Below are 27,500 nucleotides of genomic sequence, written 5' to 3'. Positions count from 1 at the left end.
AATTTCTAGATTAGATGTAATGCCTTTAACTTGATATAATGTATTACCAGTTCATTGGTGATTGGTATCTTATTAACATTACTACAGAAATGGGATTGTTGAAGTAGAAGTTATTCTTTTATGATTCAGGTAAGAATTATTGTTGGCTCAATGGTGGAGAGTAATAATTCATTTCATTAGTTTTGAAACAAAGTAAAGATCAAGGTAAGAATTTTTACCAGACCAATGTTGGGTCAAGTCTCGTTTTCTTTTGTTATGAGATTATTGAAGTAGAGGTCATTGTTCTGAACTCGAGGTGAGAATCATTGCTGGCCCTATGGTGGGTAATTACCACATGCTCTGGCCTGTAAAGAAAATGCTGTTGCAGGATTTTGCAGCCTGTGATGCTGGGCGGTCTGATAAGATACTTTGACAACCAATCTCAAATGAGTTTCACCTCAGGGGTGATATGTGCAGTGACCATTGTAGGTATTGCTGTCGTGCACATATTTGTCTACCACCCTTTCTACTTTAAATGCCGCTGCATCAGCCTGCATGCCAGGACGGCCTCATGTTCTATTATCTACAGAAAGGTAGGTTGTTGAAAGTGTATAATTTGCACACAGCAAGTGGTGGATGGTAGAGTAGGCTCGTTACATATGCCTATGGTTGTAGATGGTGCTCCAAGGATTGTAGTTAGAGGAGATGGGTTGGTTGTAACATTTTTCATAGCAACATTACTTGGAAATTTATAGGTCATTCGTAAATATCTCTTTTGGAATGGTGTTTGGGTTTGTAGATGTATCTTTGAATTTGATTAGCCTTCAACAAAGTCTGCATTTGAGAAATATGTTCTGCTTGCTGAAAGTAAATTGTTTTAGTTATTTGCAACTTCACACGCACAATTATTAGACAGTCGGTCATATAAGTATTGATTATCTAATGCTTGTTGAGGTTTAGTAGATTGAGAGAGCATACATTTTTAATTAAATTATCTTTTAGAATGAGACTTGCATAAGGAGTTGTGTACTACCTTGTTTCATATTCATTTAAAGATCTTCCAAAATGAGTCTGTACCAAAAATATTTCAGATTAGAGCTTCTATAAGTATTCTTACGGAAAAGTACCATAAACCATAGCTTGAGTGTACTGGTAATCATAATGAGGTCACTTGGTTTTTTGCGGCATTTTACTATGACTTACATGAAGATACTTGCTAAAAAAGTACTTGAAGAAAAACTACAGAATTATGATAGTTAAAATAATTTTTTTGAGAATTTTGAAATTTAAGGTAAGATCTATAGTGGAGTTAGAACTTTGATTGAAACCAAAAGTGGAGGTACAGTTGTATTTGGAGACCTGTCTGATTTACTTTTTTAATCTAAAAGAATATGGAATACTAATAAAATTAGAAGAATATATATTTTTTATGATTGTTGAAGGATCTCTACAGATTTATAGAAACAGAGAGATTCTGTTTGACTTACTTTCATGAAAGATATGAAGAGATAGGTATGATAAAGAAGTATGTATTTCTTACTCTTCTGTTTTTTTTTTAGAATGGTTTCATAAGTTTTCATGAGTTTAGATATGAACAAAACTTCAGTGGGGTTGTGAATTAGAAAAATAATCTTGAAGTTAAATCAACTTGCATAGATTTCTATGCATGCACAGTATATAATGATGCAAAGGTAATATCAAATTAAGACCTGAGGATATCAACATGAAACTTTATATCAAAATAACTAATATTTGATGGTTGTTGTGATAGTTTACTTGTCAAACGGCATACTGTATAATGTACTTGTTGCAGATCAAGAACATTAATTTTAAGAATCCAGAATCATCTGTTATAATTATTATCTTTTGTCATGAAAATATTATATGATGCCAAGAACTTTTTGAAGTTAATCAAATCAAATATAATAGTAAGGCAATAAGGAATAAACTAGATTTCATGAAATAGTGGAATATTTTGATGTATCAAATATTTTGTATTTTATCACAGATGTGTTTTAAATGTTAGATGTATTTTTTATATAAGATATTAAACTTGAGTTTATTTAACGGGACCGTAATAGATAGCTTTCTTGTGCAATATAAAAGGATTTAGAAAGGTATTTAATTTAGGGTTGGATTAGGACTGATTTATTAACAACTGACTTCAGAAATGGACTGATAGCTGTGCCAATTTCGTCGTCGTTATAGTCTTTACCTTTCGACCTTATTAGTCCTTCTGTATAACAAGGTTGGCTGATCAAGTCAACGTTTTCCATATACTGTATATCTGTTCATTGCACCTTCATCCCCCAGTACCACTTCCATATCCCTCCTCCCCATAATCATCCATCTGTTCTGCAGATGCCCCAAATCCTTCATCACTGGCATGTTTTTAGCTTTCTTGATTGGTTCCTCCTCCTCCCTTCTTACTATATTATCTTAGATGAATCCCCTAGCCTTCTCCTTTCCATTGTATATACCATCCATTCTTCTTACGGTATATCTTGAATCTCCCTCCTTTTAAGTATAATATTTCAGCAATCCATCTCATATACTGTAATAGTATGGGCCTGATAACGGCCTTATAGATCTTCATTTTAAGCCTTAATGGCACTTTCTTGTCTAAAACAATGCCAGTTACTTCTCTCCGTCCTTGCCATGCTTCTTTCATTCGCCATCTCACTGCTTACTCAGTACCTCCCTCCCCTGTTATTATTGATCCCAAGTAAAGTTAAAGTTATTGTTCTGATCTAGCACTGGACCTTATTCTATGTGAATGTTTACTTTTTCATGACCTTCTCTACTACTAACCAATAGGTACATATTTTTAATGTTCATCTTCAATTCTTTCTTTTCTAGAACTCATTTCCATGTTAGAATCCTTTCTTTCAGTTCTTTTTTTGTGTTTTCTATATTGACTAAATTATTTATAAACATCAGTTCCTAAAAGTCTTAATTTTCCTTTAATTCATATGTCAACGTGTTTATAATGGCAAGGAACAGGATTGGACACTGAGCTGAACCTTGATGAAAGCCAGCCTCATTAGAGAATGCCTTTCCCATATTTTGTCAGTACATTGGTTCTTACCTCATACATCATTCTCGTTAAACATACCAACTCAAACAGCAATAGACTAACCAGCTTGGTACCCTGCCATACATCTTTATTACAAGATTCAGTGTTCCTAGTGTACCTTAATATAATTTTTATTATTAAAACAGTTTTTGTAACAACCAAATTTAGGCAATATAAAAATCTTATTGCAATGCATTGTAACTTTACTAATTTGGTAATAAGTTCTACTATGGGGACCTAATTTATTTTGTGTACAGTATTGAGTTATGGTGAACTGTGGAGTACCTTTCAAGTAATCTTTTGTGCATGAGCTTTATTGGAAAGGTTTATTAATAAAAGATATTTCAGTAAGACTTGAATGTGATACACTTTTTTTTTTTTAATCTTCAGATCACAATAGTTGAAATACATCATTCAATTGTTTGGAAATCTGTGAAATTTAATAATTCATATTACCTCTTCTATTACTAGCACTCATTCAGTTGCTTTCAGACCTCCTTTTTACTCACTGCCACGCACACCAGACTTCTAATGAGAGTTATTGACTTTGGTAACCATATATACTGTATACCTGGGGTTGCATCATTAATTTGATGCTGGCCGAATACTAAATGAGATTTTAAGATGAAAAAAGGTGAATTAACAAAATATTTTCCATGTATTCTAGTGAGAATTTCATCTAACAAAAATTAATGGTTAACTACAAATGGTATAATGCAAAGGAAGAAATTTCCAATTTTGTGTATATAGCACTATTTTTTTTCGAAAGAGAAAAACTTGACAAATTTTCAATTTCTTTGTGCAATACACATGAAAAGTTTTTTTTACCAGCATCTGTTATATGTGTAAAGTACTTCCATATATGAAAAGCCATCTTCATAATTTCTTTTCAAAACAGTTTGGAATACCATATAAAATTTAGAGTATTTCAACACGATCTTCAATTTATTCTAATCAACAAAGACAGTTTTGCATAAAATCTTGTAGATTTGTCTGGTCTTTTACAATTACAGTAATTACTAATATTTCTTGGTAATCTATTTAAATGTAATTTTTCACCACAGTGCAATAAATGACGGGAATCCTGCTTGTATTTTTCAGAATAGGTCAGCCTCTCTGCTTGGGCGGAATGATCCGCTATTTCAATGGGGAGAAAGGTTACACTGAACTTCATGGCTGGCTGTTCTGTACAGGAGTGGTTATGGGATCACTGCTTTATATATTCTCACATCATCCTTTTTTCTTTGGTATTCAACACAGTGGCATGCAGATTAGAGTTGCAAGTTGCTCTATGATATACAGAAAGGTACCGGTGTTGGGCGGGTGCTGTTTCTTTTTACTGTACTTAGCACGTGTGTCTCTCTCTCTCTCTCTCTCTCTCTCTCTCTCTCTCTCTCTCTCTCTCTCTCTCTCTCTCTCTCTCTCTCTCTCTCTCTCTCTTTCTTTGGGGGTGTAAACTCACAGATTTTTATTAATCTGACCTTTACACTATTTCAATGGTTTTGCTTACACTGTAAAATAACATTTATTGAATATCTAAATCATAATAGCATAGTACTTAATTTTCATTCTATTTATGAATTATCTTTCTAACACCTGCTTGGCCCTGACCTATGAAAACTTAGATTTTTATCCTTTATCTACTTTGCACTTTGCAGTTAACTGTTGCAAGATTATCAAAGCATGCAGATAAGAGTAGAGGTGGTAAAACAAAGTTCTCCCTAAAAAAAGATTTTCTTTAATCAATTCCCTGGGATGTATTTTCAGCTTAAGTATCTCTCACAGATTTTACTAACCATTTAGATTACAAGCAGTTTCTAAGTTTTACCTGCAACATAAATTTATCCCTCAGATTATGCTAACTGTCTTAGTAACAAGCAATTAGTAATACATACTGTATTATAAAACGTTTTGGATTTTTTCATCAACCATATTCAATTTTATTTTTTTGCGATGTCAATTTTTAATTAAGCATAGTATTTTTTTATTACTGTATCAGGAAAATCTATAGGAATATCTAATTATTAAATTGCGTTGTTCAGTTGCTAATCTCAGTTTTTTGAATTATTTCTTAAGTTAGTGGTAAAGCAGACACAAATATACTTTAGATTGTATTCCTTTTGTAAATTTTGGTTAAAAACTCTAATTCTTATATGTACTGTCTCTTAATTGTGTTTACTTCTACTATTCTTTTTCATGTATTCTTAACTTTTATTTGTTCATCTTTTTGTGCATGTGTAGCTCATTTACCATATATTCAACTACTTTGTAGTTTGTTTTTCGTAATTAATTTTATTTTTTCCTGTCAAATTTAGAAAAAAGCTGCAAACATTTTAATCATTACTTAAATATGATTTCTTAACATGCTTTAGGTGATATACTCTTATTACTCTATGGAATGCCTAAGACATAATTATTTCATTAATTTTTCTAGACTTTAATTGCATGCTTGTCAAAAACATTTGGTTCCTTATTTGAATTTTAAAACTGCATGTACTGTACAATGAATATTTTCTTATATTACTGCAAAATAATAATTGTTATTGAATTACTTATTCCAGAAAGTATTTTCTTAACTTTTTGTATTTATTGGCTCCTACATATTAAATATTAATGATGTGAAGTAATTTTGCTCTGTGATTCAGTTTTAATTTATTACTCTAGGCATTAAGATTAAGTAAAGCAGCCTTAGGGAAGACAACTGTTGGGCAGCTGGTTAATCTCCTGTCAAATGATGTGAATCGGTTCGACACCAGCATTATCTTTTTGCACTACCTTTGGATTGGACCACTTCAGGTAAGGCTTGGCTGAATCTGTGTCTGCTTTAGGTGTGATTTGATAAAACAGAAAACCATTTCATGAACTTTGGTGAGATAGGATATGGCCTCAAGGCAGTTTATGTTGGTTAAACTGGTGCTTCAGGTAAGATTAGGGTACAATACTCTGCCATTTCAAGACAGGTAAAAGAAATTGCCACTTGGGTAAGAATATTTTTCTTCAGGCTAGATAAGGTAAATTATACTGCCATCTAAGGAAACAAGGAAAAAATATTCTTTGTTGTGTAAAATTTGGTAAAAACAAAATTATTATAATAAATTTTTTGTGCAGTTCTTTACTCGCCTGATGTTCATATTGCTATTCCTCTGGTTGCTCGGGTTATTAGAATTTACGCCTAAAATGATAAAAAGATACTGTATCCCCTTTTCTTTTCTTTCAATAGACGCACGACTCTAGTAATGTAATGAGACACAATAGTAGTTAATGGCAAGAAGTGAATCTATGAAGAAACAAAGACTCTTTGTCTTTTTAGTCTCTAGTCGAAACTAATGTATTCTCTATCCTCGTGACATCACCAGTCAGAGGCGAGAATGGTGGACATGTATATGAACATCAGGTGACTATTAGCCAGTTGTGTAAGTACAGCATCAGATGAATTCCGTTAGTATGGGTCTGTGCCGACACCAACTTGAATACCCTAGTAAATACCCAGTGGGCCTTGGACAACCTGAGACAAAACTCTTTGAATTGAAAGACTTTGCTCCCTAGGACAAAGAATAGATACTTTCTTGAAGAATGATTTAGGAGGATCTGGAAGTACGAGTTCATGAGATTGAGGGAAATCATAAAAGTTGTTCGTCCTTAGGCGGTGCCTGACTGTGCTAGACGTTTTCATCCTCAATTAAGTCTGGTAGCTGAACTTCTTCAGGGCTGAGAGATCTATTACTGGTCTTCAGTCCCTTCAGGCCTTTTAGTCCAGAAACAGACAGCTAAACAAGCCCGGAGACTCTTCTGAAACTTCGTGTAAAGGGCCCTTTAACAGCATAGTTTACACCTTCAACTGAAAGGAAAAGTCTTTATCCCCTCCTGGGCGATAGTAAGACCACATTATCAGAGCTGTAATGAGGGGAGGGGGAGAGCTGGTGAATGGAAAACAGTTTTCAAACTGAAGCACATCCACCATTCACTGCTCTGCCCTGTGAAACCGCCACCTCATCCATTCTGTGCCAGGCATCCCCCACTGGAGGTGATTGAGTAGGGGTATAACCAGCCCTAGCGTGATCAAATGCCTTGGTTACCTTTTCCTCAGCAATTCTGGTATTTTCTCCATTATTGGCTAAATGGCTGACCATAATCAAAAAGCTTTTTAGATACCCATGCATTGGTTCTGGGGCCATGTCTACTTGTCTCCATTTGCTCCCGTCGAGGGGCTGGTCTGAGAGCTTGCCTAGACAGAGGAGATGGCTTAGTACGGTTATTGAAGATGGAAGGTTGTAGCATCCTAAGAGACCCCACCCAGTGGAGAAGTGAATCCTGATTGGATTTTCTCCTCTGATCCACTGTCAGTTCTACCTCATCTAGGGGAACAGAGAATGACCCTTGAGCAAAGGATTTCCAAGGTTCAGTACCTCCCTCTGGTCTCCCTGCCTTTCGAACTGCGCTTCACTTTAAAATCTATTTGGCTCGCTGGTTAATTGCCTGGTTTACCAAATACTCAATAGCTTTCACCCCAGACAAAGTATGGTATATGAACAGCCTCTTCATCTCTGCATTGGAGAGGTGTGAGTTCGAGGTTATGTATCCCACAGTACCTGATCAGTGGTCCAACCATGAGGCTGCCTGCAGAGTAATAAGATATAGCTGCGGCTTTCATATTTTAGGCCTGCAAAGCTATTACTGTAATGTGCTGAGCAGCTAGTTTGTTGGGCAAAATTGATTGAGCTAGGAAAGAGGAGAGGGATGAAAGTCATGTGTTGTGTAATAGCGCCTCTGCCTCAGAAAAGCTTGCAGCAGGATTTTAGATGATTGGCCTGCTTTCAAGCAGTCTATGTGAGCCGATACATGCGTATCAACCTTGTCAAATGTCTCCTTAATTAGCTCAGACTAGGGGAATTCTAGTAATTTTCTCAATCTTTGGGGAGTGAGGTATAGTCTGTCTATTACCACTTCCTGTCTTTGATCGGTGATCTAGAGGCTTCGCCAAAACCATTAACTCTCCTAGTCAGGGAAAAGACCTGCGTATAGAAAGACTAACTTCGCCTCCTCAGACATAGAGCAATCTGGACTGGCTGCTTACGACAACTGTTCTTTGGAATAAGGGGAGATTTCTCCTTGGGAGAAGCCTCTCCTCTCTGGAAAGGAATTATACTGTTTCTTGTCTTCCTGTTTGAATATCGTAGCCAGCTGTTGTCAAAGAGGGTCGGGGATTAAAACTTATCTGGAATTTCCCTATGTGGAGAACTTAAAGGTCTCGCGGGCAAAACTTTGCCCTTTGTGGAGGCACTCCTTCGCCTACCAGGTGACGAACGAGAAGAAGGATAATCAGGATCTGTCTTATGAGAAGACCTAGGAGAGTCAGCCAATCTCTTGGCCATCTTTTTGGTTTCTTTACTCTCCCATTTTGGATCTGTTGGAAAAGGGTAAAGAAGAATCCTTTGTCATTTCTGATTGTGCAACAACTTCAGGAGACTGGGTATGAAGGTATTTGTTAGATGAAAAATGCTCCAAAGATGGATCGGTGCTGTGAAAGGGCCATCTATAGACAAATTCAATTGGTGACAGTCTTTAATTTTTAACATAGGAAATGCATCTTTTCAATTTCGATTGCCTATGCATTTGTGGGCGAGGCTCTAACGCCAAAGATGTTACTCGCGATTGTCTGCAAGGAAGATGTTGTTGCAGGCCACCCGAATGTAGCTCGTGGGAAAAATCTAAAGGTCTGAAGAGCAAAAGTCCTGAATCCTATGATGCTTAGGCAAAGGCCAGGTGTCTGGGTTGAAAAGCCCACCTCTGATTCCTTCAATGGGGATCGAGCTGTGCTAAGGGTGAGCGAAATTTGTGCACTTGTAGGAGAATTTATTATCGATCCCATACAGTATATATATAGAAATAAAAGGGGTGAAAGTGTATCAAAAGCACTCGAGCAAACTGTGTGCCTAGGCGAATGATTCAAATGCGCATGTCTATCATTGTCAAATGTATTGCAATCATAAAAAAATTTGCCTGAAATCACGATCATCCGTTCAGAAGACGAAATAATATCTCTTATTCTTGGGTGAGCAAAGAGAGGCACGCACAGATCCTTAGGATCTTGAGAAAATGTCCTGTATTGCGTGCTAACATTAACCATGGTAGTATGAGAGCACATCATAGCCGTGCTTGTCATAGGCAAACTTTTAGGATCATGAACACAAGCTAGAGTGATAGAGCATCATTGTCGTATGCATCATATGTGAATCTATAGGATCATGAGAAATTATGTTGGCGGAAGCGTTGAGAGTGTCAGAGTGAGAGCTCACCATCGTTGTGCATCCCAAGGACGAATCCCTTGGATCGCGAGATCTCTTTTACACATCAGTGGTAAGTGTTCCAGAGAAGGAGCATGCCATTGTAGTGCCCTCGAAACTTGAGTACGCTGACCACATACAAGGTCTGGTTAGGTCCATCAGAAGCAGAAGAATAAAGGTCCAACTCCTTTAAGTACATGGAGACATGTTGCTTATAAGAGCGAGCAAGAGCAGCGTACCTCCCTTCAATTATGCGAGGGCTAGTTTGCTCATCATGAGGAAACAAATGACAGTGTCTCTTGCAAGAAAGAGAACTTTCTTCTTTAGTGCTGTCTTCTCTGGGGAACCCTCAAGGGTTCTGCCAAAAGTCTCGCTTTGCAGCCTTCTACCATCTCCTGCCATACTCTTGCCACTGTAAGAGTGACCACTCCCTACACTCCTTACAGGGGGATTCCAGGTGGCTCAAAGAATGAAAATCCACCTCCCTTGACGCTCATTATAGAGCCAAATTTTCCCGACACGCTAGAGCAGATCTGCATGTTGGCCTTTGTCGTAGACAAGCATACACATACTCTTTAGAAAGAAAAAAAAAATTCAAAACAGCCAAGTTTAAATGGATGCTGAAAGCACATAAGTGTTGGTCGGCGGCAAGAATCAAAGTGACTATTCAGTGTACTGGCAGAAGGGGCAGGGCTTCTCCGCCACTATCCGGTAACTAACGGCTACTGCTGAGTTCCAGCTGTGCTTGAATCAATTTCTTATTGAAGGATGAAGGTTTATCTTTGTGTAGAAAAAAGTGAGAATCAAACAAATAAACATTGAAAGAAATAAGCTCAAGTTAAATTACAACTATTTGGGACTGTGAAGAAAATAGATTTGAATTCATAGGTGGTTAATTTAGTTGCAAATATAACTAGAATGTAGTGAGTGAATTATGTGGAAACTATATGCAGTGAATTTTCTATGGTGGTAGACTACTGTAAGTAAGGAGCGGTTAGCTGGTGAGGGTGGTGACCAGCCTCCCATTGAGATACTCTGCTAGAATGTTATTGGGTCCTTTGACTGGCCAGATACAGTAGTGCTACTTTCGATCCCTCTCTGGTTATGGCTCATTTTTCCTTTGCTTATACATACACCAAATAGCTGGCTTATTCTTTACAAATTCTCCTCTTTCCTCATACACATGACAACACTTAACTTGACCGAAAAACTCTTCACTCAAGGGGTTAACATCTGTACTGTAGTTGTTCAGTTGCTACTTTCCTCTTAGTTAGGGTACAAGAAACTTTAGCTATGTTAGCAGCTCTTCTAAGAGAAGGACACTGTAAAATCAAACCATTGTTCTTTAGTCTTGGGTAATGCCATAGCCAGTGTACCATGGTCATCCACTGTCTTGGGTTAGAGTTCTCTTGCTTGAGGGTGCTTTCAGAATATGTTTCCTCATTTCCTTTCCTCACTGGGATATTTTCCTTGTTGGAGCCCTTAGCATCTTGCTTTTCAAACTAGGGTTGTAGCTTAACTAGTAATAATAATTTTTATGGCACTAATTTTTGTTTGTTTTTGTTTTGATTCACTGCAGTCTCTGTTACCGAATCCCCGTAAAAATTGAGGGATGACTGTATATCATTGGAAAATAGGAATTATTTAAAATTCTTACCACTAATAGTTTTTGTGTGAATATAAGTTAAGACATTAAAATAAGGGCTTATGGGTTGTGATATGTTTGTGTGCTGGGTGGGATTGATAGGGTAAAGAAAACAGTATGTCAATATGTAACATTACTGTATTCTATACAGTATATTGTTTTGGTATTATGAGGTATTTATAATTTATACATGTAGATGTGTATTAGTTATAAATGTGTTTTATATGCATACAGTATACTGTACCTAAACTGTACAGGGATGCAATCTCAATATATATATGCATTTCAAATTCACTAATTTTTTGCATTTTGTGTGAATGTTTAGAACCCCCTTGTGTAAGTTAGTGCCTGACTACACTGTACTGTCATTGAATTTCATGCAGGCGATATCGGAAGTTTTTGATTGGATGTAACCCTTTGAGCATCATTGGATGTATTTTATATCTGGGAGTTCAACTCCCTTCAGTGACAAATTTTTCAGTGAGGTGGTGGAATTAAGATGGTTAAAGGTTTACATTTTTTATGTAATTTATGTAATTTATATTTTATTCCCTTTCCATAATTTTTTATTTACAGACTATGATTGTGCTGGGGATCTTATGGAAGGAAATAGGACCCTCTTGCTTAGCTGGGATAATGCTATTGATTCTTTTTGTTCCTCTTCAAAGTAAGTATATCATATTTTGTTAGTCTTTAGATTTTTCCATTTCCTTCTAGTTTCATTATTTGAATTTTTCTTGAAATAACTTGTTTTGTTATGATAGCATTTCCTGTTACTAATGTTGCTTCCTGTTCAGATGTTCTCAGTTAATTCTGCAAATATGTAGGACCCCATGTTGTATTTTTGGGGGTACAGGGTGAATGGAGTTGTATTGTAGAAAGGCACCGGTAGCATCTTATTTTTAATTGAATTTCTATTTAGATCCAAATACCTATTATTTGAAACCGTGTTCTGAATTTGATTGCTGCGATAACTCTAGCTTGTAAGATCAAGTGGTTTTCTAGGACAACCACTGCTTGCCTCTCTTATTTTATCTTTACTGGCTGTTTTAAGGTATGAATGCAAGAGTCAGTAAACTCTTTCCTTAAAACTTAGCTGCCATAAACCCCCACAGAAAATTTTGATAAGAGTTGCTTCTATGGACAAATAAATTTATATTTTTTTCAATTTTGTAATTCTTTTAAATGTATAGGCACAAGTCATAAAAGTAGTTCAGAGTTTAATAGGTACTGTAATGTCATCATTAGTTAATTTTTTTTTCTTTCAGGTTTATAAGAACACTTTCAGACAATTATGTCTAGATGCTAGTTCCTATTTCAGATTTTCTCCGTGAGAAGTTGAAAGCCTGGACCATAAAATAAGTCATGTAGCTTGTAGTTCTGTATTGTTACACGAGAGTATATATATCCAAGGCAATAGAGAAGTATTTAGTTTTATCATTTAACAATTTTTAAGTTTAATTTTGATAATTATGATGCATGTGTTTGATTTTCCAGGCTGGATGGGCCAGGTATTTTCCCGCCTAAGACTGGCTACAGCACATCGCACAGATGAAAGAGTCCGTATTATGAATGAAATTATCAATGCAATGAGAGTAATTAAGATGTATACCTGGGAGAAACCATTCACTGCTCTTATAGAAAAAGCACGGAAGTAAGTGTCAGATTCCATCGATTTTTCTTTAAGAAAGTTTTAGAAAAGGGCCAAAACTCCAGTTTAGATAATTCTTCTGTCTGATATATATTTTGAAATGGTTTTGTTTTTGATAAGGGTATGTTCAATATTTTTATGATACTTTAATTAACTTTTTCATTTTAATTGTGTAATTTTTGCCTTAATGCAATATATCTATAATCATTAGTTTTAATGAAGCTCCTTTGCACCATTTCAGATCAGAAATTGATGTCGTCATGAAAACAAATTATTACCGTGCTGTAAACATGTCTCTCTTCTTTACATCTTCCAAAGTCATAGTGTTTTTGGCATTACTGACTTACGTTCTTACAGGAAATGTCCTCACAGCAGAAAAGGTGAGTTTTCAGTTGTCAAATTTTAAAACATTCTTAATGTGAATAGAGGCCCATTTTAGTAACTTGATATTTCACTTAATGTTAAAAAGGTATATGATAAAATTCTACTGAGATTGATAATCTACTGTTATAGAAGTGAAGGAAAAAATATTCAATGTAATTTGAAGTTTATCATTCTTCCAGTGATAAATATTTGATAATGATGAACTTCATTTCATTGTACTGTATTATTTCCTTCAGCATACTGTATTATCTTTCCATTTCTATTAAGATACATTTTGAGTTTTGGGTAATGCTACATGGTAAGAAGAAAGCTATTATCTATATATTTGTATTTTTTTTTTCCTTTAGGTATTCGTCACAACTTCACTGATTAACAATGTAAGGCTGGTGATGACACTGTTCTTCCCATTTGGTATTGCTATGGGATCTGAAACTCTTATATCATGCCAAAGACTTCAGGTGTGTATTGTTTAAAATATAGTTACTTGCAGTGTTAATGTCCTTTCATTCAAATTTGAAAACGTTTATTTCAGATGTCTTTGTCTTTTATTAATAAGGTAAATAGGGGAAGCATTTTGTAGCCACACTTATTAAAAATTTAAGTTAAATGTATAATAGTGTGCATAACATTTTGTATATTCCTTCTGCATCTGATACTGAAGTAAGCGACTTTAGGTATAATTTTATAATTCAAAATAAGATATGGTAATTTTTTTTTATACTATACTTTCCAGTTCATATTTAGATGGTGTACAGAAGACTTTGCCAGGCTTTTTGGTGAGAAAATGTGAAAGGTAAAACTAAATGCAGTAATGCAAAATTTCTTCTTCCTCAAACAGGATTTCTTAGAAATGGAGGAATTAGAAGACACAAATAGGGTTCAGAAATCTAATCTACGACCAAAGCTAAAGGTAACAAATATTTAGATAAGTTACAAAAATTTATTTTTTAATTCAAGTGTTGAATTAAGTGAAGCATTATATCAAGAAAAATTCTATTGATAAGGAATAAAGAAACCCCACTAGCCTACACATCTGTTGTAAAGTACTACTTCATTCTTACTTTCAGAATTGGAATATGCTCATTTTAGGAATGTAATTTTTTCAGGACTGTGGTGTGACAGTCTCAGGACTAAGTGCCAAGTGGAGTGAGGCCACTGAAGAAAATACCTTAACCAATGTGACATGTTCTGTGAAAGCGGGAGAACTCTTGGCTGTTATTGGTCCTGTTGGCTCAGGAAAGGTTAGTGTTAATGTTTGTCATAATCTATTGAGCTTCTTGATTAAATCTAAACAATAATTCCATGCTTTTATCTTTAAGGTATGTGATACTGATTAAAGACTTTTAGTTCTTTCAAACATTTGTAATCAGGAATTTTTTATTTGGGTTTGACTGTTTCTCCATTGTCCATATTTATATATTTTGATGTTTATGGTTAAGTTTTCTCATTTTTAACATAACTTTTTTAGCAAGTGATCGTTACAAAATTATTTGACAAACTTAAATTCAGTTGACCTCTTTAGATAAAAACAATAGTACAAACAATTCATATTCTTAGTTACAGAATTCTTTCTATATTATCAGGGATCTTTACTACATGCCATACTGGGAGAGTTACCAGCCAAAGCAGGTTCCATCTCAGTTAGAGGCAAGGTAGCATATGCTTCCCAAGAGCCATGGGTTTTCTCAGGAACAGTAAAGCAGAACATTTTGTTTGGACAAGAATTTAATGAAAAGAGATATAACGAAGTTATAAGAGGTAAGTAAATGAGAGTGCCTGAGACACTGTCTAGAAGTATTGCAAAAGTGTTCATAAAAAGTGATATCTCCTGATGCTCAGAAATCTTAACTATTTTGAGATTGGAGCCATCACCCTGGTGAATATCTGAGGGCAGTCCCAAGTCCAAAAGCTAGGCTGTTTTATAAATATATTTTTGAGAAGCCTGTTAATCAAAGGAGCCTCCTTAAGTATGAATGAATAGTCCAAATTGATAGCAGCCAATCCTCTTTCCTTACTGCCAACAGTACTATAGGAGTTTCCATCTAAAATTTATTAAGAATTGTATACCTGTTTAGAATCTAGATATTTAGAACTGGCCCCAACCCCCCGATGCCTGGGGTACTAGGAACAACCTGGGGTGAAATCCTGTGGGGGGATTTAATTTCAGTGTATGGGATTTGGTTCCTTTGACAGATGGGGAGGGGGGGAGGGGGGGCTTGGAGGACAGAGGAGTACAATGTCTTACTCTTACCACTGATTCTTGGGAAACTTCCGGGAATTTGTGCGCTGTTCATCATTTAATAAAAAGCAACTGAAGTAAGAAAATCCTTTACATCATGGCATATCCATAAATTTTTGTCCTTGCTAGAAACAGGCTTTGATAAATAGTGGTCCTGTAAACAATATCCCTTTTTCAGCCACCTCTATCATGATTTTTCATTGGTTTTTTATTTTGTCTTGACAGGCCATATTTATTTTGCATGGTGAAATTAATGGTTGATTCATATCTATCAATAACTTTGTACAGTATATCAGAACATTCTTTATTGCCGAAATTGAAATTCCAAGGGTCAAAATAGATCACAAGCTTATTCCTCCATCAGTGGATGAGAAATAAAAAAGTACAGTAGATTCATTTTGAAATGACACCCAAAATAACATAGGTTCGATGGTACAGAGTTGCGCCTCTTAAGTACAGTAATGAGTTTTTTTGTGAATCAAACAATGCTGAGAAATTATTTTGTTATGATTTTCAATATATTTTATTTTACTACTGCACTTCAATTAATAATGTTTAAAAACTTTATCACAGTTTGTGCCTTGGAGCAAGATTTGGAACAGTTGCCCGAGAGAGATTTGACTATGGTTGGTGAAAGAGGTGTAGCCCTAAGTGGTGGTCAGAAAGCAAGAGTTAATCTTGCAAGGTGAGTTACTATGAAATTTTAAGCTAAATAAAGAGAAGAAAATTTTTTCATGAAGGTAATAAGATTGAAGGATACAGTACCAAGAAGTAATGCTATGCACCTGGAATAGAAGTAGTAAATGAAGTCAGAGACGGAATTAATGAGTCATGATTAATTCTGTCATTAGGTTTAATGTATTCTGCCATATAGACTGAATTGCAGAGAAAATTTATTTTGAAATGTATGAAATATGATAATTTAGAAATATTTTACTTTTCTAAGCAAAGTATTTTTAAGAATTGTGTTCATCAATGAAAGCCATTTATTTTTGGGAACTTACTTTACAGGGCTGTATATTATGATGCTGATATTTATTTATTGGATGATCCTTTGAGTGCAGTAGACACTCATGTAGGGAGACACTTATTTGACCAGTGCATTGTGGATCACCTGAAACACAAAGTGCGTATCCTTGTTACTCACCAGCTGCAGTATCTCAAGCCAGCTTCACAAATTTTAGTTTTAAAAGAGGCAAGTAGTTTTTTTTTCAGAGAATTCTTACTGATGTCACATAAACTGTTATGAAACAAGTGTAGATTATGAGAATATAAGTTCCCTCTTTGCTTTCTGAATTCACATTTGTTCCTACACAAATAAAAGTCCTCGTCCTGTAATAGTTCACTTTCAGCATGACTGAGTTCAGCTGTCAAAATTCATAAAGATGTGTCTGTACAGTAGTTACTGGTGGGTGGTAGGGAAGCCCCGCCACCACAGCCAGTACACAGAGTGGCTACTTTTTTTTTTGGCTGGCAGGGACTACAGACAGACATTACTCCCAGCACCCCCAACTGTCTTTAGTTTTTGTATTATCTTCAAGATAATGGTTAGCAGTTAGTGTCTGTGCTGGAAATTAAGGAAGAAGATAAGTTTTGCAGTTTTCCATGGTAACTGTAGCTGACTTAAGTTTTTTTGTGTGACCTGTTGATATGCACATTTTGTTCATGTTTAACAGTATTCCTGTTGTGGTTTGTTCCTTTGCTAGTGTGAGTTGGTGAGGAAGATATCATTTGTACAGTAAATGAAGAAGTGGAACATCACTGCACACCGTCGATTAAAGGAGAATTTATAGTTACGCCTTTACCTCTGCCGCACCTTCTTCTCTTTACTCTGATGGTCGGAAGGAAAGAGCTTTGTCCTTCTCTTTCCCCTTTTGGAGGAATTAGTCCTATAAGACCGATCGATTGGAGTTGTGTACAAGTGACTCCTTCACTGAAGACAAAGAATAAGAACGCCCCAAGAGACGATGAGATTAGTGCACTCCTGCCCTCTCGCATGTTCACATGCTCGTGGGCTCGCTTGCATTTCTACAGGAACGCAATTTCACCTTGTTATGGACTTTGAGGTAACTATGTAATAGAATCACAGGCACTGTAAACCTATTTGGGTCAGCTGAGATACCATATCCAAGACAGATGCATTGTGGTTAATGACACTCATTGTGGTAGTGTATAGGTAGTTGGGTTACTGAATTTTGCCTGCCAAAATAATCTCCCACTCGGCTAATTGACGTAGCACAACATGTACTGCTTGCCAGAACAGAGGAGCAAGGAGACATTGTTTATTGCGATTGCTAGCCTAACTAAGGTGTAGATACCCAAATTTGAACTTCATTTACTGTATATTCATAGCAATGTAATACTGTAATTGGAACTTGGTGATGAAATGAAGTTACCAAAATGGTGCCGGTAATTGGCAACTGCCGTTTTATATTACTAAGAGACAAATTTTCCAGGAATGTAAAATTACTTATGAAATTGTAGGGAAAACAGCAACAAATGTTTGAAGGGTAAAGAACAAGCAAACCCAGTTACTCGAAGCTGGCACGAACCGAACATGCTTATACTGTATTGATAAAAAGCAAAGAAAGAAGAAAAGACCTGGCTACTGTTTAGGTATTTATCTTAACTGCAATGATCTAAAAGTGATTTTGATCACAAGAAGATAAGTTTTTATTCTACTTATGACACTCAACAAATGGGGGTTGAGGGTTTGTTGTGGCGTAGGTACGCTGGTGAGGATTGGAGCGATGGTTCCTTTCTGGGACGTCGTGCACTCATAGCAAACGACTTTCAGCTAACGTCCTGTGGCAAGTTCAATTGAGCCTGAATTTCCAAGGTCTCCCCTATACACACTGAGTCTGTGCCTTGCACATTGATACATACATACATATACCCAGGTACTTCCCCCAATTTTGGGGGGTAGCCGACATCAAACAAATGAAACAAAAAAGGGGACCTCTCCTTTCTATGTTCCTCCCAGCCTGACAAGGGACTCAACCGAGTTCGGCTGGTACTGTTAGGGAGCAGACTATATTTCATTGGTGTTTATGTCGTATTGGATTCCATGTTCTATCCTTTCACAGGAAAGTCCTTAGAGACCACACAACACCTCCCCAAAAATAAGTTTTTTCTTTGGTCAAAACTCCTTTATTCACTATCTATACGTACATACAATCACATACCTTCTCAGTTGTATCCTAAGTATTACAGTAATTTAAAACCTCAACTTATGCATTTCAGAAATAATGCTATGGCAACATATACTCAAATATAATGAAAACATCATATTTTGCAGTCAAAATTATAAAAGAACACAACCTACTATTTACCTAAAACCTAAACTAATTAATATCACCAATTTCCATTCCAATAAACTTGAACACTAAATGTCTTGATTGATTACAACAACATGAATCAAACAAATATATAAAACATGTATCATACTGCAATACAATACTACAGTATCTTTTAAACATAATACCAGTGGCAAATACAATAATATAGATATAAAAAAGAAAACAGAACGTTCCACAATATTATTTTTCAAAATGAGTACAAAAGGCAAGCACTGAATGATATCTGCAATTTCAGTACAACCTATTCAGTCTGTCGTCTGTGTTTATCACTCTTTAATACACAGTCCTCTTTTTACATAATCTGTATCAAATCTTTCTATATTCAACTGTTTCTTAGATTTCAATACCCCTTTCAGTTCTTACCGGTTGCTTTACTTTTGATAATTTCCAAAGGCTTATTAATCTTACTGTTACTGTGATTAGGGTCAGTACATATTGCACTACTCATAGCCTGACAGATACAAACACACACAAATCTTATTGTGTTTTGACATCCAAACAGAGTTCGTAATATAATTTTCTTTGCAAGTCCTGCCAAGTCTAAACTAGCCAGCAGTGGGGTCACAAAAATAGGCAAATGGAAGGGGAGTCACAAACAACATTGGATCACCTTAGCATTCCTGAAAAGGAGACAAAATGGTAGAAAACGTAATGAAATTAGAGCAATCTAAGAAGTACTGATAAATCTAAAAAAATTTTTCAACTTTTGGAAGGTTTTATATTTAGAGATATCACATATAAATGGCTTTTAGGATTAGCATTAGGTAGATGCTTGGATGGACAGCAGGTCTTTTCCTGTAACGTAGTGTGATTTTGGGGATGGGAAGATGATTTCATTTCATTGTACTCTATGTTGACAATGATTGGAGTAAAATTTTGTTTTTTTTTCTGAATTTAGGCTTTCAGAGGTTCTCTCTTCAAAGGGTTTAGTGACAAGTTCATATAGTGAGTTAAATTCAAGGCATAGGAAGGATATAAAGGCTTATACTCAGTGTTAGTGCAACGCCATCTTTATGTTTGTGAAAAAATTTTTCTTTTGAAATATTTTTATTTGCAATGACTTAAAGGTGTGCGTAATGGATTTTTACCTGACTTTTTCTGAAAGAAACGTTTTTTTTTATTAAAGATTTATTGAGCATTTATTGTTGTGTTAACTGTGTGATGTGGTGTAAATAAGAATTCAATGTTAATTTATTTGCTTAAACTTAAGTTATAACTTTTATTTTCCTCAAAGAGAAACTTCACAATTTTAATTATTGTATAAGAATTTAGTTTTAAATGGTGGATAGTGGGACTAGGTATGGAATCCTATATGGAAACTGGAGTCATTATAAGTTTATTTCAGGTTAGGATTGGTTATTTTTTTAATGAGTCTCAGGTGGTTGATGAATATATTAATGTAGATCATAACTTTCCCATCTCTTAACTTCACTAACCCATGTCCATCAAAGTAGGGGAGTCAGGAACATGAACATCACGGGATTTTCATAGAAATAGTTTTATTATTATTTCTATACTCTTCTAATGTTCATATACTGTGCATGCACCCCCTCTCACTCACTTATCGGTGATGTCAAGAGAATAATAGCCTCGATTTTGACTTCAACTACCAAATGGAGTGATGGTTTCCAGAAGGGGAGGCTTTTTGCAAGGGGAGAAAAAAGGAAATTTTTATTTTGGGGATGGAGTAACATTTAAACACCTTGAAGAAAGAATCAATACGAACATTAGGCGAGTATAGAAATGATAGATTTTTTTAATAATTTTCCACCAGTACAACCCTCTCAATCTTGTACAGTATGGTCTGATTTCCGGTCTTCAAATACCACAGACTCAAAACTCTTCTTACAGAAAATAGAATGGTAGTCAAAGGATGCATAGGACAATTGGAGCATCTTTTGCTCCATTTGACTATCTTCCAAGGCTTAATGAAGTAAGCCAAATAGTTTGTTGTGAGTAGGATGCCTCTAGGGAGAGCAATTCAACCTGCAGCTAATTCTATCAGCACCCTAACATGAGATAAAAGGAAGCAGCTGACCAATTATTACTTGAAAGATAGGAATGAACGCTAGTTTTTATGTTGTAAAACTTTTTTATTGAAGGAAGCTTTGCTCAGTCAAATAGTACATGTTGTCTTTTTTCTTTCAGGGTCACACAGAAGCCATCGGAAACTACAATCAGTTGGTCAATAGTGGAATTGACTTTGCGTCCTTACTTTCAAGTGGTCAGGATGACGAAACTTCATCACCATCAAAGCAAAATAACATTAAAGCTGAAAAAAAGAATGGTATTGTATCATCTCTTCAAGAAAGCGATAAATGTAAGTTGAGTACTGTTATGTGTTTGCAAACAATTGTAGAACTATTATGCGAGAGAAAAATGAATACCTGTATTTGTTTTTACATCTAACCATCTCCTTGATAATGAAATGGGGATGGTTTAACTAGTACTTATGTTATATAGGAAGCCCTTACCTGCCAGCAAAACTGACCAGTCAAGTGTTTTTAGGACCTGCATTCCATTTCTATCCTTGATTCCTTAGCGGGTAACTGCCATCTCAATCTAAATGGCAATAGTTTCTTTGGGCGCGTGGGCCCATTTAGGCGGTAAAAAGGAAGTTCAAGTTCAATGTCTTATTTTCCTTTAGTGATATGTTCATTTTAAGATAAATCACTTTTGTAGGTGCACATGGTCGAACAAAGTATAATGGGTAGGCAGCAAAGCCAAAGCAGTGACTTTCGTATGGATGCCTGCCTTAATGATCTGTGATACATGAATTTGTACTATCATCATTGGTTCTCGTGTCTAAATTACTGTTTTCCAATTGAATTTGTTGAGTTTAGTGGCACCAGACCTTCACAAGCTTGAAAATATGTGAATATTTTTGGTCTCTTAGAATTTGACATTTGAGCAGCCTTAATATAGTCATTTCAGTGATATAGTTATGGTAAACTGAAATGAAAATTCCTTGGATTACTTTACTGTTACTATTAATCCTTTTGGTATTTTTCATGAAAAAATATGCAATGTAATAATACACGCTAGTAGTCATTTGTGTATAGGCCTACTAAGTTTGGATAAAACTATAAGAAACAAATATTTCAATCATTTCATCATAGACAAACATAGTTTTGTTTAATTTTAGAGATTTTGTAAATGGGACCTTAGCCTTTATTTCATATTTGACCATTTTCATACAAATATTCATTTTGTTCTGTTTTATTATACAATATTTAAGTTTTGTGAATATGTTCATTATACTGAAAAGTTTTTATTACATTTGAAATTCAATAGAATAGAAAAACTGAATTTTCAAGATAAAATTTATGATTTTTATAATTGTCCAATATTCATAATGCTTCTCCTTGAGAACCTGATTGTCTATCAATGTTTACCCTAAAACTGAAAATTTCCAGTTTTCTTTCCTTTCAATTCGCTTATGGCACTAGTATAATACTGTATTGAGAGAATCCTGCGGTCAAGGGGTGGAAGCCACAACCTTTGCTTGCAATTCTGGAAATTCTGGTTATTGCATTTTTGGCTTGGAGAATATCTATATTTCATGTTTCAAAATATTTTTTTAATGAAGCTTTTTCATATTTATGGAAGTGCATCCTGTCCCTTACGCAATAATTTTCTGACTAGCTCATGGTTTGTAGCTTAGTTTGTAAAAATGATGGTAGTAATAATAGGGTAGTAGCATACATTACTTAAAAAATCGAGCATCACCGATAAGATGCTTTATTCAGTTTTAGCTATGGTCTGCTCCCCAGTCTCAATTCATGGATCATGTAGTTATCTTCAATGCTAGATAATCTTGTATTTATTATTTTACCATAGTATTATGCAATACCTAAATTACTCGCCCAGTAAGGATTGGATACCATTCTACTTCACCTCTGTTCTCTCTCCCTTTCCCACATCTTGCTGTCTAACTTCTTCTAACCTTTACCTCATAGCGTAACTGGTGTGTTTTCTCCTAGTTGCAATTGGGCTCTGAATGGCTTCACAGGCCCCAGTGCTGTCTGTAAAGGCAAAATGCACAAATCCAGTCCAATTCTAAAGTTCTCAATGGCAAAATCCCGTTGTCTTATTTTACACAATATTGTTTGCTTTCATTTTAGTGTATGAAATTTTCTTAAGGACTTTCTCTGACCCAACCTCCTCATTCACAAGATATTTATTTGTTGTGGTTACCTAAGTGGAGAATGTTAATCATACCTGTGACCTATAATTTTTGTTATCTAGATCTTGGTGAGTAATTCATGAAGTGTCCATGTATATGGTGCTCACAGCTGTAACAAATATTTCTTTTACATATTCTGGGTAGTCCATTGTGGTAATCCCCAGGTTTGATAGCCAACTTATTTTGTATATGTGGTTCTTGGAATTTTTTTTTTTCTAAAAGTATTATTTGGACCAAACTCATGCCCCTTCAAATTCTAACAATTCACTGTGCCAAAATTTAGCTTTTTTTGTGTGTGTAAAATTTATATGTTTGTTCATTGGTAGCCTAATTTGCTTCTCTTTGGTAGTAAGTTTTAACATTGTAAAATATTGTTTACCTTTTAAAACCTTAATATGCCACGCTATGATTTTTTAAATTTGTATATTTGCAGTTGACTCTTCAGTTTCTCTCCATCGAAGGGTTCGCACTCTTAGTAACAGCATCAATAATACACTCAGTGGGTCTACATCTTCACTCCATGACTCTCTGACAAAAGAGAATATCCTCACTATTTCAGGAGTTCATCTCTCTGATTCAAATGGATCATTAAATGAAAACTGCCAGGACACTCCAAGAAATACAAAAAAGGTAATGATACACAAAATTAATAGTTGTAGATGAATTACTTTAGATTTAGTGTCATATTTGTAAACTGTACTGGTATTTAGGAATTCCTAGGTCATGGACAACTTATTGATGATAAGGTTCATAATTTTACAGTTAGCTGACAGGTAGTTAAATATCCCATAAAAATATTCCAGTAACAGAAATTTGACAATAACTAACCCTTCATTCATTACAGTTAATTTCTGGAAAATTATTTACAGTCTTATATTTTTTAGGTTTATGAACATCCACATTTTTATGTTATTTTACACGAAGAAGGTCACTAGGGGATAGTTCTTACAAGCAAATAATTTGAAGATGTATTGTCATGTAAGGAGACTTGTGTGAAAATATATACAAATGAAAGGCGGTACCGTCGAAGTAGAAATCTTATGATACTTTAATTTGCTGGGCATGGGTAAAGGCTTTGACAGTGATACCTTGTAAATCAAACATAATTTGTCCCAAAAGTGTGTTTGAACACCTAAGCAATTATTTCCATGAATCTCACCTGATGTTAATATTGCTTCTCTCAGGAAGCTTGGTTTTATCAACATTTACCCCTAAAACTGAAAAAAATTCCTGTTTTCTTTCCTTTGAATTAACTTATTCCTCTAATAAGGTGATGAGACAATCTAGTAGTTAATGGCAACCACTGATGGCTTGTGAAGCTAAAGGTCCTTTGTCTTTTCAGTCTCTGTGTCGGCTTTGGGTTGTCTGCATTCCTTATCTCCAGATTTTTAAACTAGCTTTTTTAGTGTGGTTAACTTGTCTTCTTCATTTTTTTAGTAATACTACCTAGATTGTTTAACATTATTTTTGAGCAATCATGATCTGCATTTTCTTTGCGAAACATTTCGGGAACATTATTGTGATTCAACCATTGTGAGGAGTATGAAGGCCTCACTGTTCATTTCACGGGCAATTGTTTCTATGATTTTCAATGAAATTAAAATAAAGAACTGGCTGGATAATATGGGTCGGATATTTTCTTAAGCCTTTTAAGAAAAAAAATCCCAATCACGGCCTTCAAGGGATATATATAGATCAATGCTGAATTCTGTACTCGGTCATTTGTGATTAGATCTATCCATCTCTGCAATATAACTGATGCATTTAAAGCTTTTAGTATGAAAAGACCTCATGTAATTGGGTCTATTTTTTTTTTAATTGGATGTGGTTCTATATTACAGTACAATATTTAAAAGGGTTGACTTTTGAAATGCTGTAAAATCTTTCATTTATAGATTCCACAGCCAAAATGCTTTTCCTTTTAGCATTGGCTTCAGAAGAATCTATAATAAACTGTAAACACTATCTTTTAAGGTAAGCTTTTGGGAGTAAAAGATGATTGTGTGGCTCTTTACCTTCCTTTAGAGCAAACTTTATTTTAAGAATGCTGCAATTTTTTCACTACCCGTCTTCGGAAAAGTATGTAAGCAATGTATCAAAAAAGAGCTTTCTTTGTCTGGTGAGAGCTGTTTACTAGTTTTTGGAGAATTGCGGAAATTATTTTCTCTTAGGGATAAGGTTTCAAATTGTCCCCTGTCTTAAAATTCATATAATTTCTAGTTAGATGGTTGGTCTCAATAACTCAAAGAATTGAATACAGATTTTATAAGGTCTGTGAAGGTTAATGTTCACGACATTGGGAGTACAGATACATGTTAGTTTTTGCAAAAATCTTTTTATGAAAAGATTAAAGAGATAGCTCAATGGCATATGGTTTTGTTTAGTGTAGATTATCTTAAAGAATCCTGGTTTTCTTATTGAGCTCTGTAGTAGGTTCTATAGTGGCTGATGGTGATGTTTTTTTTTACCTCTTGGAGTTCAGTTAATTTATAATTTTGTATTTTCAAGATTTTCCAAGTAGCTTTAGAAAAACAATCTGATGTCCCATATTTTAATATGGGTTTGTTAATAATATTGGTTATTTCTATACTCACCTGATGTACATACATGAGTCCACCTTCCTCCCTACTGACTTGTGATGTCAAAAGGACAGGGAATATTTTGACTTAGAAACTGAAATAACAAAGGCCCTTCTTTCCATCAACCACTAGTGTCTCATTACTATTCTTGAGGCATGTGTCCAGTGAAAGGAGGAAAAATAGGAGATTTCTTTATAGACTTTGGGAGTAAATATCTAAACCGAGCTTCTGGAGAAGTAATATGAATATCAGGTGAGTATAGAAATAAATTTTATTATTGATATTCTGTTTTTATACTAACTTAGAGCACTGTAATTAATGCATAAAAAAGTAGATAGATGATATATAAGGGAAAATTTCCTTTCACTTTGCTGGAGTAGTTTCAGCAGTAAGGAAATTTAGTGTAAAAGTGGAATGATGAGGAGGGGTAAGAGGACTTTGAATTATTTATTTACTTTTTCTTCAATACTAACATGGTTCTTGCATCTTTACCTTTTGGTTTGTTACTATCACTAACCTTCTAAAGACCCATTGTGTACATATAAATACAGTACAAAAAATGCAAAATATAAATGAAGAATAGAAAAATTAAATTGCAGGATTTGTTAGATGTCCATTGAAAGGTAGACTATATATGCTTCCTATAGATCAAGATAATTGAATGTTCGGATAAAAAGTCCAGTGTATTATGTCTAATATTATATGGTACTGTAATTTGAATAGAAATCATACTTTGCTCTATTTTACTCCATGTTAGGCTACCTGGAATTATTATATAATAAGTTTACAATATTATGAAATAGTGGATGCTTCAATATATTTTCTTATTAATGTGAATGTGTGCATCCAAATAACTATGCTCTACTGCATGACTAATACTGTTGCTATTTTGTTTTGACTTCTAACACCAGAGAAGCGACAGGCAGCTGAACTGCATCGAGGAGGAGAAATCTCTACCTTTGGTTGATGCATTAATTTTTACTTCGTGTGCCCTCTTGCATGATATTTTCTTTTTTAATTTATTTTTGTGTTGTGTTTGTCCTTTACCCTTTGCATTGTAAAAGCATATGTGTACAGTACTTTTACTGTGTAGGGGTACTCGTTGTTTGCTATAGTAGATGTTATTGCATTTTGATGGGATCATTTTTCATCCCGCTTATCAGGTTCTGAAAATTTTTACAGCATTGGTAGTCCAGAGGCTTTTGCTTTTTTTGCCCAGTGTGTGGTTTGTTTCAGTTAAGTTTTTCTCATGGTTTTTTTTTTGCATTTCTTTCAAGCACTGCAAATGATTATTTTCATATTTTTTTCAACAATTATCACATTTTAAACTTAAAAAATTGGAATGCATCAAGAAGATTTTGCATACCTTACAAGCACTTTTAGTAAATTTAAGTTTGAAATTGAAATGTACATTTTTCCAACACAAATACAAACCTTTGTTCTTTAATAGGAGTATGTTTTCAGCAAAGCTGGCTATGGGTATTGAAACTTCAATGAAGTGGTGGGGAATCCCTGACCATCCAACAGGCCATTGAGCTATTATTTTGTTGTCAGCCACCAGAGAGTACAGACATACTCCCTACACTCTTAAGTGGCTATATTGATCTTTGACTTTTCTTTTAGATAATCGTTGGCAGGTCGTTGTGTGCCAGGGATATTATTTTTATTATTATTATTACCTGCTACGCTACAACCCTAGTTGGAAAAGCAAAGTGCTATAAGCCCAGAGGCCCCAACAGGGAAAATAGCCCAGTGAGGAAAGGAAACAAGGAAAAATAATATATTTTGTGAACAAGGACATTTAAATAAATATTTCCTATGTAAACTATGAAAACTTTAACTAAACAAGAGGAAGAGAAGCAAGATAGAATAGTATGCCCGAGTGTACCCTCAAGCAAGAGAGCTCTAACCCAAGACAGTGGAAGACCATGGTACAGCATTCCCTTTACTATTTATTCCTTCGCGAATGGGAAGAAGTATGTGTTGCGTGCCCTCACCTGTTCCCGTGCGCTGTCTCCTTTTGGTGCGCATCCTCAAGTGCTCCCCAGGATTTACAATCTCAACACAGGAATGAGTAAGATCTTTCAATTTTTACGAGAGAAATTCCGTGCTCACTCA

General features: G+C 35.1%; 1 protein-coding gene across 3 annotated transcripts in view; it reads left to right on the top strand.

Annotated features, from left to right (window-relative positions):
• The window catches only part of LOC137641560 (ATP-binding cassette sub-family C member 4-like), a 231,952-nt gene that overhangs the window by 119,255 nt on the left and 85,197 nt on the right, over window positions 1-27,500 (top strand). For all 3 annotated transcript variants that reach the window (XM_068374240.1, XM_068374241.1, XM_068374242.1), the window contains exons 4-16: window positions 4,157-4,361; window positions 5,720-5,851; window positions 11,561-11,651; window positions 12,482-12,638; window positions 12,877-13,015; window positions 13,367-13,477; window positions 13,858-13,929; window positions 14,126-14,260; window positions 14,603-14,777; window positions 15,832-15,943; window positions 16,270-16,453; window positions 20,766-20,937; window positions 23,237-23,433. In XM_068374240.1, the coding sequence (XP_068230341.1) occupies window positions 4,157-4,361; window positions 5,720-5,851; window positions 11,561-11,651; window positions 12,482-12,638; window positions 12,877-13,015; window positions 13,367-13,477; window positions 13,858-13,929; window positions 14,126-14,260; window positions 14,603-14,777; window positions 15,832-15,943; window positions 16,270-16,453; window positions 20,766-20,937; window positions 23,237-23,433 (1,882 nt within the window). The remainder of the gene's footprint in view (window positions 1-4,156; window positions 4,362-5,719; window positions 5,852-11,560; window positions 11,652-12,481; window positions 12,639-12,876; window positions 13,016-13,366; window positions 13,478-13,857; window positions 13,930-14,125; window positions 14,261-14,602; window positions 14,778-15,831; window positions 15,944-16,269; window positions 16,454-20,765; window positions 20,938-23,236; window positions 23,434-27,500) is intronic.

Source organism: Palaemon carinicauda, chromosome 5, assembly GCF_036898095.1.
Source record: "Palaemon carinicauda isolate YSFRI2023 chromosome 5, ASM3689809v2, whole genome shotgun sequence".
NCBI classification, from domain to species: Eukaryota; Metazoa; Arthropoda; class Malacostraca; order Decapoda; family Palaemonidae; genus Palaemon; species Palaemon carinicauda.
Note: the sequence above shows the minus strand (reverse complement) of the source record. Positions and strands in the feature narration are given on the sequence as shown.